The sequence below is a fragment of the Porites lutea genome, chromosome 11 (assembly GCF_958299795.1).
Source record: "Porites lutea chromosome 11, jaPorLute2.1, whole genome shotgun sequence".
Classification (NCBI taxonomy): Eukaryota; Metazoa; Cnidaria; class Anthozoa; order Scleractinia; family Poritidae; genus Porites; species Porites lutea.
In genome coordinates, this window is record NC_133211.1 from 20,994,762 (window position 1) to 21,010,008 (window position 15,247).

At 38.8% G+C, this 15,247-nt stretch overlaps 1 protein-coding gene across 1 annotated transcript; it reads right to left on the minus strand.

The window, feature by feature from the left end:
* Nucleotides 1-1,565: 1,565 nt before the first annotated feature.
* LOC140951771 (uncharacterized) lies at nucleotides 1,566-10,358 on the minus strand. Its single transcript, XM_073401109.1, has 12 exons — nucleotides 10,314-10,358; nucleotides 10,141-10,201; nucleotides 9,571-9,687; nucleotides 9,079-9,124; nucleotides 8,730-8,845; nucleotides 7,843-7,897; nucleotides 7,488-7,603; nucleotides 6,631-6,699; nucleotides 5,279-5,354; nucleotides 3,981-4,520; nucleotides 3,235-3,449; nucleotides 1,566-2,372 (listed from the first exon to the last, which is right to left on the minus strand). Exons 1-12 carry the CDS (start codon nucleotides 10,352-10,354, stop codon nucleotides 2,346-2,348), a joined length of 1,479 nt encoding a protein of 492 aa, XP_073257210.1. The 5' UTR covers nucleotides 10,355-10,358; the 3' UTR covers nucleotides 1,566-2,345.
* Nucleotides 10,359-15,247: the final 4,889 nt, after the last annotated feature.

The following is a 15,247-nucleotide window of genomic DNA, read 5'->3' on the forward strand; positions in this document are numbered from 1 at the left end:
CGCATTTTGGTTAGGGACCTTTCCTTTTTTATGAGGGGTGGTGGAAATAGACAGACAGCTCCTGTTGTATATGATGACCCCCCTGTTAATTAGAAATTATTTGGGGTTAGCCCCCTTGTATCCCAATTAATTGAGGTAGCCTTCCCCCCTCCCCCCTCCCCCCCAAAAAAAAGAAAGAAAGAAGAGAGAGAGGGAGGAAGGATGAAGAAAAAATGAAAAATGACTGCTACACGTTTTGAATTGCCATAAGCAGAGAACAGACATTGTCCGGTATAAGCTGACGTTGTAAAAAAAAAAAAAAAAAAAAAAAACGAGAAGGCGCAAAAGGAACTTTGGGAGCTCCAAAAAATAGCAAATGTGCAAAATATTCACTGCATTGGATGTGTACCATTTGGGGACAGCCATGTTGTTTTTAATTCGTTTTTTAATATGATGGCACGAAAATTTTGTATTCTGGTGGGGTAGCGAATTGCTTTTTGGTGCAAAATATGATGGGGGGTTGGGGCCATGCTTCCCAGGGAAAATCTAAACTTTCTGAACGTCAGAAACACTGGTTTTGGGTATTCTGGTGGGCTGTTTGCATCATTACAGATGCCGTCAATGCAAAACTTGAAGAAATGTCTTGGTGACCCCTCCTTTACACCCAAAATTTCTCCTGAATCCCCCTTTAAAGCCACTTTTTTTTTCATAGCACTCCCCTCCCCCTCAAATTCCACCAGCCCCGCCTACACTGTACCTGATAAAAAAATAAAAGGTCCCTTAATTTCATGAAGTGTAATTTCCTATAATAAGGTAGGCCAGAGGTAGAAGTCCTCCAAGGTGAGGACATAGAAGGCCGAAAGTGGGTGAAAAGAAAGGGGTAAAGGAGAGTAGATATGACTTTGTAAATGTTCAATCCCCGCTTCCGAAAATGCGTCGGTATATGCTGTTAAATCCCTGTTCATGACCTGGTTCAAACAATTATTTTGCTAATTCCACCGTCCCCGGGGCCAACACATTATTAAATGTGCGTTAAATCCCGGCATTGGCCGCGTTAAATCCCCGCTATCCCCAACAATGCCCCAGGGGTCGGGGGGCCAGGGGTTCAATTGGCTGATGCATAAATTCGAATAGGCGAAAACTAGGAATGGTTTTGTCATGCGAACAACAAACTGTCCTTTTCTTGCTGGAGGCTCATAATTTCCCAGACAAGTAGTGCCGCCACATTTTACCTTACTGGTCCATGGCGAAAGTTGAAAGAGCTGTGGAAGGGTCTATTACTCGAACTTTCGACAAACGGGCCCCCGGGATTTCAACTCGGTCGTTCCGTGTTCAATCCCCGACGGGCGCTCTGGCCACTTTTTGGGGTCATGCCCGGGCTGTAAATAGCCAAGTGGTTTGCCTCACATCTGCCAGCAAGCTCTCCATTTGGGGGAATCGAAGGAACAACGCGTGAGTGGCACGCGAAAGAAGACACGAGAGCGATGCAATCTTTGGTAGTAAAGCAAACTTGCTCACCAGCAATGGACAGCTTGACAAATGATGAGACGATCACGTGGACGCATGGTAAATATAAGCAAGATATGAAGGAAAATTAATTTTATTCCTTAACTTTATATATCCATGCCATTGTCAAAAATATTACGATCGCAAGACCTTATTATTGATAACTGATGAGTTTCTTCTCATAAAGTTCCTCCTAAACTTGTCCCATAAAATAAAGCAAAAGAGAACTCCTTAACTTACAAGGATTTTGTGAATTTGGTCCCAGGGAACTCACTGATGCATATGTTGTGGTTCAATTTTATCCTTGGTTTAAATTATATTTTCCTTTGTTTTTGGGTATGATAGTGTATGACAATGAGTTTGATACAAAGGAAAATAAAGTTTAAACCAAGGATGAAACTCAACCACAACTTATACGCCATTTATCGCCCCCGGACGGACCGCAAAAGTCTTTCTAAAGCATAAACAATTTACGCACAAAAAATGATCTGAACCGACGCTGGGGCAAATTCCAATAAGCAACCATGGTTCAAAAGGAAAGAAAAGTAACCGTTTAAATTCGAATCGTCGAAAACTACAAATGGTTTTGTAAGATAACCAACAACACACTGAACAGACTGCCCTTCTCTTGCTGGGGGTTCATAATTTCCCAGACGCTAGATCAGTTTTTTTTTTCCCCACCGAAATGCAATTTTACACTGGAAAATCCGGCCAAATTTTGTGGCCATAAAATCCTGTGGTACTCTTTGTTTTCCAGTATTATATTGAATGCTTTCTTAAATTTTAAACTCGCATCACTTGCGAGTGGAATCGATAAAACATCGTGAACTAAGAGCTTGTTTCGCGGCAACTCTAGTGCATCAGTCCCAGTTCTCCCAATCATCGTCCTGTTGATTAAACAACATCAATCACTATATCTGTCTCTACACACGACGCTTCACAGCATCATACACAACGGGCCATTTCCAAGTTCCAAAGCTCCTCACTTTCAAAACTTAGTGGGTCCAAGAGCAAAACCTTTATTGCGATAATGAATTTTCATGAGAATAAAAATCATTTTCAAATCAATGGTTTCGCACTTAGCCTCGCTTTCAAGGAAAGGCTCTGGGCAACTCAAAAATGGCTTATCAAAGAACACCATCGGCTGCAGAATCGTTCGCTACACTTTCAATCGATCAACTGTTAAAGCACATGATAGCCGGGATGGCACGCGTTTTGCCGCTCCTCCTTGCTTGAATTTTTGAACATTGGCCAGATTAATTTCTTTAGCTATTTCATTTGAAAATAATATGTTTTTCCCATTTCTATTTTTTTTTCAAAAAACAAACGCCTTCGCTCTTGCTTACCCTTGTTTTGAGTGAATCTCGGAGGATTTCAGAAATGGGCTTTGGCTTAGAACTACTATAATACTGGTAAATCACAGATCTAAGGACAAAAGATCGCGGCGTCTTGGCCCAGAGGGGAGCTTGTTTTGCAGTCCAGTGTTCTATGGCCAAACATCAAGGGCCAGCCGTATACTGAGTATTAACATTGAATGTAACCACTAACATCTGATTTTCAGGCCAGTTAAACTCTTTATCGTAACGCAAGACGTTAGTAGTTACGTCTGACTTTAGGTTATACGCAGTTGGCCCCAAAGAAATGTATCAGATCCGATTCGCCGCATCTGCAACTCTCGTTCTTTAAGCCTGAAAAAAGGAATAAGCTGGGATCACAATGCTCACAGAGTAAGAATTAAAAATGACTCACATCTACATCTGCATCTTCCTGATTTCCTGTTTCTTGTTTATTTGCAGCCATGTTCTCCATGATTCGTTTTACTTCCTCTTCAGACATGTCATCAGCATCTAAATCCAGATCCTCATCCCAGTCCACATCCTTGTCATCCACACTAGGTACCAGTACTCCACTGGATGAACTGGAGCTGTGTCCAGACCCTATGATTCTTTCTCTACTGCAGCTACCTGGAAAGGTGAAGGAGGGGTGTCAAGTGTTATATACAGTAACTAGGGGTCAAGCGAAAAAACATCAGGGTTCAATTTAATAAAACTGTTCAAAGTGGAAATTAAAAGTGCAGCTTTTTTAAACAAACAGGAAAAATTACACTTGTGAAAGTTTTATCAAATTGGTCCCAGTATAAAAGACTGAAACATCGACTTGTAACAGTTACTTGATTACTGTCTTTCCATCGCCTTTTTGTCTACAAACCTATTCCAAAGCTTCTCAAACTCTCAGGTACTATTACCGAATATAAGTTCAGGGGTTCTCCACTGGGACAATTAATTCTGAAGGTGTGATTATTTAAAATCACCATAACTGCTTAGAATTCTTATTGATCAATAATAAATAATGAGACACTCCAACAAAGCCCAAAAGTTTTAAAAGGAAATTATTATTTTACCAAGCCTGTGCCTAATTTCTTCAGAATGATTCTTGTGCTGAAACAATATAACTTTTTCTGTTTGATAAACTTAATACTGTGTACAACTTCATACCTTCTTTATCACTATTGGCCTCACTAAGCTTGGACCAGGAGCTGTCAAGAGAGCCGCTTGAGTTGTCCCGTTTATGAGTTGCTGTTTGAAGTTCATGACTTGTTGTTGCATCACTTGGTTTATCTGCTGTTTGTACGTTTGATACCTCAGACGTGGAAGGATCTTTTTGTTGCACACTAGTGATCTCTGGTTTAGTTTCTTGAGACACTGGGATTTGCTCAGTTCTTTTAGATACCAACAATTCAGCGGCATCTTCTTGTAGAGTTTCCTTATTCTCCTTCAACTCTCTTTCTCTGGTTTCTTCGCTTGTATCTTTGTTCAGTGCAGTCATGCCATCAATTTTCTCCCGTTTTTCCACAGCTGTGGGAGATTTTTTAGCCGCCTCAGTTTGTTCTGACTTCCCTTGATCAGACACTTCATTCATCAGCTCTTTTTCATCTAATCTTGTTAAACTTCTTTTATCAAGCACAACATCCTTGCTTCCTTCGACGTGTTTATTCAAAACACTTTCCACTCCAGCCTCTTCAGTATCCCACAAATCTGTTGGTAAAAGAATAAAAACAGAAACAACGAAGAAATTCAGCCATTATAAGCAAATAATGTTAAATATATTGGGACATTTTTTTCAATGAGTATGTCTCTGGTGTTTACTACACACATAAGCATGAAATGCAACAGCTTCAAGTGTGTGAAAAGCCCAGACATTAATCTATCTCACCAGTTAAAGAAAAGGCATCCACATGAGTTTGCCATTCTAGCAAGCGTTATGATGAGAATAATATTCACTTTTTATCCATAATAAATATTATGATGTCATGTACACAGGCATTAAAATGCTGCCTACATTAGTGATCAGGAAGCTTGTTCACCAAGTGCATATTATTTACAGTGTTGACAAGTAGCACATTTCAAAACCTTTTCTGGGACTACAAATTTGATAAAGTTTAATAATATCTTTAACAAAATTTATTAAAGCCACTTAAGCCTGGTTTTCACTACTGCATAAGCATAAGAATAAGGACATGTGCATGCGCAGAATGGCCTATTTGACTCAATTCTCGATACCAGCTCTCCTCAACCCAATGATAAACAAGATGGCGGATGAAGGGTCCGCCATATTGCTTTTGATATGTTCGCACGAGGTCTGGTTCAAAGTGGCCTATGATTGGGTTATGGCCTTTTGCTTATTCTTGTGCTTATGTCGACCCAGTTTTCAGTAGTCAAAGCTATGACATAAGCATAAGCACAAGCACAAGAAGAACAAACTTATCCCTTTTTCTTGTGCTAACTGTACAAACCATCATCTCCCCATCCTAGTTCTTCATCTTCTGCTTGATTTGCCCTTGCAACAAGTGCTGCCCTTTTCTTTTCTTCCTGTTGGGCATAATTCAATAAAAAGTCTATTATTGAGTATTAAAGTCCTACAAGCTCTCTAAAGCAGACACCTTGTAATGCATGTTAAACAAACCAATGGTATGATGTAAAACAAGCAACAGTTCATTGTACAAGTCTGGGAAAAGACTAGCCCATCACAATAGGTCCCACTAACCTAGACCTGACAGACATGCATGATTTTCTATGAATACAGCGGAACCCCGTTAACACAGTCACCAATGGGTCAAAAAAATTTGGCTGTATTACTGGGCAGGGCCAAACTTCATGAATTGAGAACTATTATATGTCAAACATACCATAGAGTCTGTACATTGCTTTTGCACTTGCTGAACAACTGTTTTCCTTAATAAACAACCCGAATTTAGTCAATATCGCATACAGTAAATGTATATTAAACTACATGTATGTGAAACTTTCCTTCAGTAAAACACAAAGCCCTTCTAAGAAACTGGCTATTAAGCCACCATATGTGCCTTTTAAGCATACTGTAGTCTAAAAACAGTACAAGAATAGGCTCAGCTTACTAGGTCAATGAAATCAACATGTCACAGGCATTTTAATCTTCTAAATTTTGAACGAGTGACCATATTAACGGGATGAAATCATAAAAGAGTCTACTGTTTGGGATTTTGAAATTTGGCCATTAGTCGTATTAACGGGTGACCACATTAAAGGGTTTTTTTATAAGAAAATGTATGGCCGTTTTGCCGGGCTGAAAAAAAGTTACTGTAATAACGAGGTGACTGTATTATCGAGGTGGTCGTAGGGCGGGGTTACACTGTACTTTAAATAGCTAACACTTATTTTACAAGACTTGAGTTATAATTATTATAAACTCAGCTTAGCCCGCCAGCAAGTAGGGGAAAACAAACAAACAAAACGAAACAAAAGCTTTCCCTTCTCTCCCTTTCACCCAAACACTTTGCAGCCTTAATTCAGCTCTACAGTACCATTGAACCTCTTACAGGATGAGAGTCTTGTCTCAAGAGATGGTCAAGTCATTTCATGAGAGGGTGGAAAAAGTTCAAGTATCAAGCACCTTCACAATGTTTATGGACTTAACGATGAAAGTACTTCTATGCGACACTTTTCTTGGAAGGAGACGAGACTGGAATTAAGTTATTTTTGATCAGTACTGTACATTTCACATTAACTGCAGCATCTGAAAAATGTGAAATGTATATGTTTCACTCACTTAAATTCATTTGTTTTGATAACTTGGGCGAGCATACTGGAACAAAAGTTAATTCCACACCTGTTCAAGCTGATGAACTTTGTAAAAATATCTCTGCCAAAACAGGATATGACTGACAGCACTAGGAACCTGGAAAACAAAATAGCTTCTGACCTTTATTTGTGAACACTTTAACGTCAAACGATCAAGTCAATAGTCAGTCGCTACACGTCACAGTTAGCAGTGCTACAACACTGGCCCCAGCAGTTCAAAAGCTGTATGGCACTATCCACTACAAAAATCGCTGTCCAGTCAATAAGTATTAGGAAAACCAACTGCATTATCCACTGGATAGTAATTTATGCAGTGGCTAGCACTATCCATCTTTTAAACAACTAGAGCATGGGCTGTAACTCAGGGTTGTAGGCCAGGAATTTTCCCCAGCTACTATGAGACACTTGGTTGTTTCTCTTAACTTTTTAGCCATATGAAATATCATTTTATTACTGTTCTTGTTTAGAGTTTATCCATAAAGATTTGCAATTTAAGAAGGAAACTATGGTGCCAACTTTTCTAGCAACTTGCTTGTACAAGATGTTGAATAACTGACTTTCAAGTAGTCAGGGTGCAAAGAAACTCAGTTTTACAGCTTGCCATTTGGGCATGCTGTAGCTAACATGTACTAGCCCGAAAGTCATTTCAACTAGCCCCCAAAAAATTTGATGATTAGGATTGATTACAGTTCTTCTGTAATTTGAATTTCCCCCAAAAAAGTTTACTTGCCCATTGCGCAAATTAAGAACAGAATTCACTAGCCCGACAGCAAAATCCACTAGCCCCAGGCTATCAGACATCACTTTCTTTGCACACTGACTACTGTATGTTCCTTTGCTTCCACAAAAGTGTTAATAAAGGAAATAAAATAATGTCAGACATACCAGTTTTGCATAGAGGGCCCTTATTTCAGGCACATTTACAAGCAGCTCAGATATTTCCCCCTTGTGTTGTTCTGGGTCAAATGTTTTGCACCACTCCTCGTACACTCCAAAATGACCTAATGCCATAGAATCAAGCTTAACCAGCAAATCTTAAGATTTATTTCTGATTACATGCATGAAATAAGGCAAGTGTGAATGACGCAATATGCCCAAAGATCAGTACTGCTACAATAGGTTTATACACCTGTAGATGATCAAAACAGTAAAGTACAAAATAGTATATAAAGAAAAAAAGCTGCTTATCAGAAGATTACTATTACAAAATTGTATAAAGGAATCAGATTTCATTTCATACCATCTGGCTCTGAACAAAAAGTGGCTGGATCTGTCTGAATTTCATGAAGTCGTGCCTTTGAAAAAATTGATTTTCATGAAATGATTAGGCATTGCAATACAGTAAAGGCTTTTGAAGATTTTCCCCACTTTCTATTATAAATTAAAAAACAAGATTGCATAAACTGTAACTGTGCATTCATGTGAAATTCAAAGGTACTAATAATGTTGCAGCTGGTTTAAAGGTTATTTACTGGAAGACCCATGAGAGACCAAGGGGATCTTTAGTGCCTGGGAGTCAGGGATATAAGTGTTTAACCAAGTAAAATCTCAGCAGTTTCCAGGTCCAGCACTCTAGAATAACATAGCAGCTGTAGCAATTACCATATATGGAAAGCAGTCATAACACAGAACAGAAGACTGTCTTTCACAATGACGGTTGTCACATTATTATCACTGATCACTGCACTCATAAAAAAAATGTTTCTGCAGATAATCAACAAACTATACTCATTGATGAAAAGCCACTGTATGACAACTGAATCATTGGATAGCTGCGTGCTCCCACATAACATGCTATTTTGGCCATAGCTGTCCCCTGGGAAATTCTTTATGCCTTTTAATATTCATATCCCCTCTTCCAGCAAGTCTACTCAGCTTAAGTTCAAGTAAATTTTCCTATCCCTTATGCCGAATTTTTTCATTCATAACTTATCTTATCATTAAGCATAGGTTAGCTTGTATATGAATGTAAACTATTCACTATCTTTAACTAAAAGATCTTAGATGCAGCAATTCAAGTGATGGACAATAGCTATGACAGTCTGTACCAGGGAAAGACAAAGACCACATAAAGAACTTTAAAAAACATAAAAGTTGGAATTGAAGGACCCCAGATTGAACAAATACCTGCATTCTGTCAAAGACTGGTTCAGGACCATCAGAAGTGACTGCAGCAGCTGCAGTTACATGAGAAATGTTCTCCCTCAAGCTATTGGACAAGGTCCCAAGAAATTTGGACACACCTATAAGGTCAGGATAGAATATTCAGCCTAGTAATAAAACAATTATGTGAAACTGTCCTCAACATAAAAAAATCTGGGCCAAGCAACAAAGTCACATGATATAATCATATGATATCTTGGCATAACACATAACACACCTCTAAATGACTGTCTGTAACATTGTTAAATATGTAGTTGTTGTTGTTTTGCTTTGAATTTTTTTTTTGTTTGTTTTTTCTGGTCATATTCTGTACCTTGTTTAAAACGAACTGATGTTCCTTCTGATTCCTCCTCTTCTACCTAACAAAGATAATTCAACAACAGTCATGAAGGACATACAACAACCATACTCAGATCTAGCTCTCAAAAACTTTTTCAACTAGTGACACAGGCATTCAAAATAATAATTTCATTTGGTTGAATTGTATTATTTGGTGATCTTTTAGCCAAATTTAAGTAAACAGGATCAGTACAGGGAAGAATCCTTCCTATTGCGATGAATTCTCAGTATCTGGGAAAATTGTCGCAGGTCTGAAAACTGTAAAAGTGACAACTCCAAATATCAAGAGCAAAAAGAGAAAAATCTATCTAAAAAATGGTAAGCTAAAAGGCCAAAATAGAAAATCACAAAGCTCCCCCAGCCTTCCTCCTCCCTAAATTCATCTTCCACTTATTCCTTGGTTCATTGTTTTTGGATGATTTTGGGGACTAAAGGGTTCAATACTTTTACAGTTTGTATATGTTACCTTCAGACTTTCTTTAACAGCTGTAGCAGTATCAGCCACTACGGCAGATGTATCATGTTGAATGGTGGAAACAAACTCTGACAAGTCGTGCTTCACCATGTTCAAAGCTTCAGCAGACTGATTAAAAAAGAACAACAGACTTATAACTATCATTATGTGCATTATTCAGACAAAATGTCTCAGAGTTTATTTAAAGGGTAACCTTTGCAAAAAATTGCTCTGTACTGTTCGTTTAAGCGTTGTTTAGTTTGTGAAAAAGCTTAAAATCTATGAAGTCATGCAAAAAGCCATCTATAGATTTCCAACAGCCACATGACGATTCTTCAATTTTTTTTTCCTCGTTTAAATATTAAAGTTAGCTAAATTAAGCTTAAGTCGAACCTTCCAAATAACAGATGATTACAATCCCTAGCCATGTTGCTTCACTTTATCTTTGAGAAAATCGCAGGAGTAAACTTTGTGTCATTACGTTACTATTTTCATTTCATGCAATGTCAAAAACTCACAGCCCAGCCAGAGGAGGATTTATAAAAACATCATCAAAGCTACAGTACTCTGCAGCATACCGACCTTATCGCGAACACTTGAAAGGAGTTCCGAACCCCACGAGCCCCACCAACCAGCACCTCCGCTATGAAAAGAAATAAGATCCAGCATTTTAAAAAAGTGTACAATAAAAGTAAAGACATTTTCCTTCTGAAGTTTAGCTGAAGAACTTGCTGAAGGAAAGTCATATCACCCACCTTTCTTCAGCCATGTTTATCAAATTTGTAGCCAACGTCATAAGCGTGGTTACTAAGCCTCGAGTTTAGTCATCATGTAAGAGACCTAAAATAAATCTTTCGGCAACCTAAGGCGGGTAGGAGAGAACCCTGGGAACGAGGTTTATCTTTCGGGGAAAAACGTCTAAATCAGGAAAATAATAGATGGGAGAAGTCGACAACAAACCGAAAACGTCACTTAAAAAGTGAGTTCGCACACCTTCAAAGTTCATCGATCTTATTCAATTTCATTTAATTTGGTAAATGGTGGCGAAATTTTCTCGGGTTGAATCCGAAAGGACCGTCTCTAAGTTTAGAAGAGGAAAAAGACAACTTTTGTGTTGTGTTCACCTACTCCATAAAGTGAGCGTGTGAAATTAGGAAGTTTCATGTCGCAGGGGTGCAACGGGCCCCGGTGCAACGACGGCAAAGAAATGTACAAAATAGCGTGATGCACGTGCAAATTTGTTGTTTTGCCAATTAAAACCTTTTACTTTTTTGCCGTTCTCCTTCCGTCGCCGTCGTCGTTGGTTTTGTTGTCATTCAGAAATAGTGCTACCATGGTGACGTTACGTCATACCTCTCTCTATAGCCTGCGAAAACATCCGTTTCTCCTCGCTCTTCGCCCGCTGGGGATGTTTCGCGCGGAGGAAACGCGTTCCTCCGCGCGAAACGTCCCCAGCGGCGAAGAGCGAGGAGAAGCGGATGTTTTCGCAGGCTAGGAAAATATAAAGGCACCGAACAGATCTGTCGGTAAAGTGACACCATTAATCCATGATGAAACGCAATCAGGAACCTGACGCAATACAATCTTATTTTGAAACTGACTGTCCACATCGCAATTCATATGTACCGTATTTCCTCGAGTAATAGCCGTCCCTCGATTAATCTCCTCCCTAATTAATCAAGGAACCAAATTTGGAACACTTAAAAACTGGGCCCATGTTCAGTTTATTTGGTGAGATAACTTTTGATTTAATGGAATAATAAAATAAAGTATTTAGGGCACGACTTCAAATAAGCAATATTTGAAATAATCGCCTCCCTCGAATAATCGCCCCTTTTTCATGCCCCGAGAAACAATAATGTCTTTAATTAAGAGGATTTTAGGTCTTCATGCAAAAACTGTAGCGTCGGTGTGTCAGTTGGAGGTTAAATATTTCACAACTGTACACCAGCTGAACGTGATCGAGCTGCTGGCGTTGCCAGTGAGAATGGGAAGCATGGGCCAACAAATCCGAGTCAAGTAGCTGCGTTAGAGTATGCAGCATCAACTAATATCTCTGGTCCATTAGCTCAACAAATAGAATCACAGGTGCATGAGCCACCAGATGAAAATAAAATATACGCGCTGTGCAACGGGAGATGCCCCAAATGAAGAATCGGTATCTGAAGGAGAAACGTGATGAGGTGAAGGGCTCGATTTCTGGAAAAACTGTGAGAGCTGTGGACCTTGCCACTCAGTCAGCAGGTGCTTCTAGTTGGCTTACCGTTTTGCCGATTAGAGGTATGAACTTTGATTTAAACAAGAGTCAGTTTCGAGATGCTTTTAAACTCAGGTACGATTGGGAAGTTCCTGCCGGATACTTCTTATGTTTTTGTGTTTACTTTAATGTGGATCACACTATGATATGCAAACGGGAGGATTTGTCATACAACGCCATAATGAACTGGAGGATCTGGAGGCGGAACTGCTTAGCATGGTGTGTAAAGACATTGAAGTCGAACAAGTTTTGCAAGACGTAACAGGAAAAGAGCTGATCAAACAGGGGAGCCAACACCGCCCCGGATGCGCGGCCTGATATAGTTGCTGGGGGATCCTGGAAAAGGCGGAGGTCCGCTTTCTTTGATGTGAGGGTTTGCCACCCGAATGCTGACTCCTACAGAGATTCGGATCCAGACCATATATTCAGGCAACACGAAAGAGAGAAAAAACGCCAGTACGCTAGCAGAGTGTTAAAAGTAGAGCAAGCTACATTTACGCCATTAGTTTTCAGTATAACAGGTGGAATGGCGGTGGATTAATGTAAATGATACCATAGGAGGCTTGCCGAGCTAGTTGCTACAATGCAAAGGGCGAAAGCTATGCGACTACCATGTCATGGATCCGGGGTAAAGTGTCATTTGCCCTAGATCAGCTCTGCTTTGTTTAAGAGGATCACGAATGTCTAGAAGAATCCATTTAGAAATGTCGGACATGGATTTAGATATTGAAAAAGGTCTCGCGGATATTCGATAAGGCAATTGAGAACGTTATTTTATTTTCCCTTTTTTTAATTACATTACGTTTTCACTTTACTTAAGAAAGAGTTTTAAAAAAATTCGAGGTAATTGTTTTCTTTAACTGAAATGAAATTGTTTTCAGTTCGAATAACATTTTCTAATTAAACTGAATTTTTTAAATTGCAAAAAAGGTGGATTTTTTTAATCTGAATGAATTGTAAATAGTACTTTCACTCATAATTTTTTAAGCGAAATTTAACTGTAAATAGGATTTTGTAGTTAGCTTTACTTATCAATAACAGATTACTTTTTTTATTGTGTTCGACGTATATGAAATAAGTCCTGATTTTTTTTTCCATGCTTCTCACGCAATTGTATAAATCGCGTTGACAACTGCGAGGATCATTCTTCATTTGATCATTCTCATCATCATCATTATTATTATTATTATTATTATTATTATTATTATTATTATTATTATTATTATTATTATTATTATTATTATTATATTATTTAATGGACAAAAGAAAAAATAAACAATGCTGCTTTGCACCTATAGCTATAGAAGGTAAACTTGTGAAAAGTTACTTTCACAAGAAAGGTTTTGCACTTGGCCTCGCGTTGAAAGCCCTCATGTAAGGAAATCCTTTTTCCGGAATCCGGAAAATTTTGCTTGAGTAATTTGGATTTCTGCGCTTTGGAATCCGGATAACAGCTCAAAGAATCCGGAAACCCACCAACGATTTCAAACGATTTTTCAACGATTTTTCAAACCCTTTCGCACTTGACAAAAAAAAGAAACATTTTTACTTAATAATTATCCTTTAACAATCCCTAGCATCCCAATAATAGTCTATTAAAACTAAACGGAAGGAAGGATTAAAGTATACTGTTTGAAAACTCTTTTCCACTTAAGAAAATAAAAACACTTTTGCTTCGTTATTTTCCTTCACCAATGCCTGGCATGATACGAAAACCTGAAAACCGATATACCACTTGTTTATTAAAAAACAAAGGCAATAGTGACAAGAAATAGTGAGAAACTAGCTATTTTAATTTGCTTATTGATAAACACATTTTCCTTTTCTGTACCATTGTAGAGAATGTATGGAAAACAGGAAGCCATACGGCGGCATTAAGTCTCGCTTGCTTGTAGATTAGATCGAGAAATAAGGAGGCAATTAATTCTACACGAAACGAAACGGATTTACTCGCTAAATGTTTTTTACTTCCTACTTTATCGACGTCGATACTTTTTACTTGTTTCTGAACTGATTTAGTACGCGTGTTAGCGACGACCGGAAATAAGTCTGCGGTCGCAGGCTATATGCGTGTATGAATACACGAAAATTTTAAGGGCCTCGATTCCAGAGAAATTACATCTTTGCCAGAGATAAAAAAGTGATTTAAAATGGCACGTCATTTCAATCATCGCCGAAAACAAACCGCATGCTCATCACAAGACAATTGCATACAGTGAAGGTTTACAACACCCGACCATCGTAGTTTTACTAATTAAGATTCTTCTTCTTCTTTTTTTTTTTCGACTACTCAGAAGTGTTCACCTGTTCCAAAGTAATTAGCGCTTGCAAGGGATAGAATTCGTGGACCGACACGTTTCGAAAAGCTCTTAATTACCGGGGCTCAGCCGAAGGCTGGACACCGGTCATAAAATGCAGACGGCAGACGGTTTCCGTTTCAACGTTGGTAGGTACTTCATATATGATTATTATTATGTACCTTAATATACTTATTATATCTTATTATATATTATTATTATATACAACACCAAATACCCCTATATACCCCTATACAACACCATATACCCCTATATACCCCTATACAACACCATATATAACCCCCATACTTAAGCAATAGACCACACTTTCTATGGGTTTACCGGCGTGATAACCCACGCGGGATGTTGGGAGAACACGAGAAAAGCTTGTAAATCACGAGCCGAAGGCGAGTGATTTACAAGCTTTTGGAGTGTTCTCCCAACATCCCAAGTGGGTTATCACGCCGGTAAACCCATAGAAAGTGTGGTCTATTGCTTTTATAAAATAACTTTTAATAAAATGGAGTCTTTTAGGTAAAAAATATGATTTTAGTACCGTGATCAAGTCATGTCTTCTCTCTAAAGTCATCATAAGCCAATCACGACTCACGATTTAATAGCGCTAAACTTTCTCAAAACTCAGTTCAGTCAAACAACAAACAGCAGCACTTCAAAACACGAGTTTTTGCACTCATTACGTGATAACTTATGAAAGCTCTTTTACAGGAAAAGTCAACACATATTCATGCGAACGTACAATGAAAGAATACGTTCATGGTTTGTTTACTACAGAAGTAGAAATTGATTGAACATCAGACTGTACGCAGCTGTATTTTGTTGAGTCGATCCGTAAGAATTTCGTGCTTACAGAGGAAACTGGCAGCTATTGTAATGGAGGACTTCATTCACTTTTTACAAGCCGCAGTGGTTTAAGATCTGTTTCCTGGACTTTATTATGATCAAGAAATGCTGCGGTAACGACGTGGCTGCATTTGCGAAGTTGTCGCATGTAACTTTATATGGGCTGTGTATAAAAGTGGGACGGGGACAAGGGGACGGGGACATCGGGACGCGTGTGTGGGGACTTGGGACTTGGGGACACGAGACGAGGGACTTGGGGACGTGAAGTATGGGA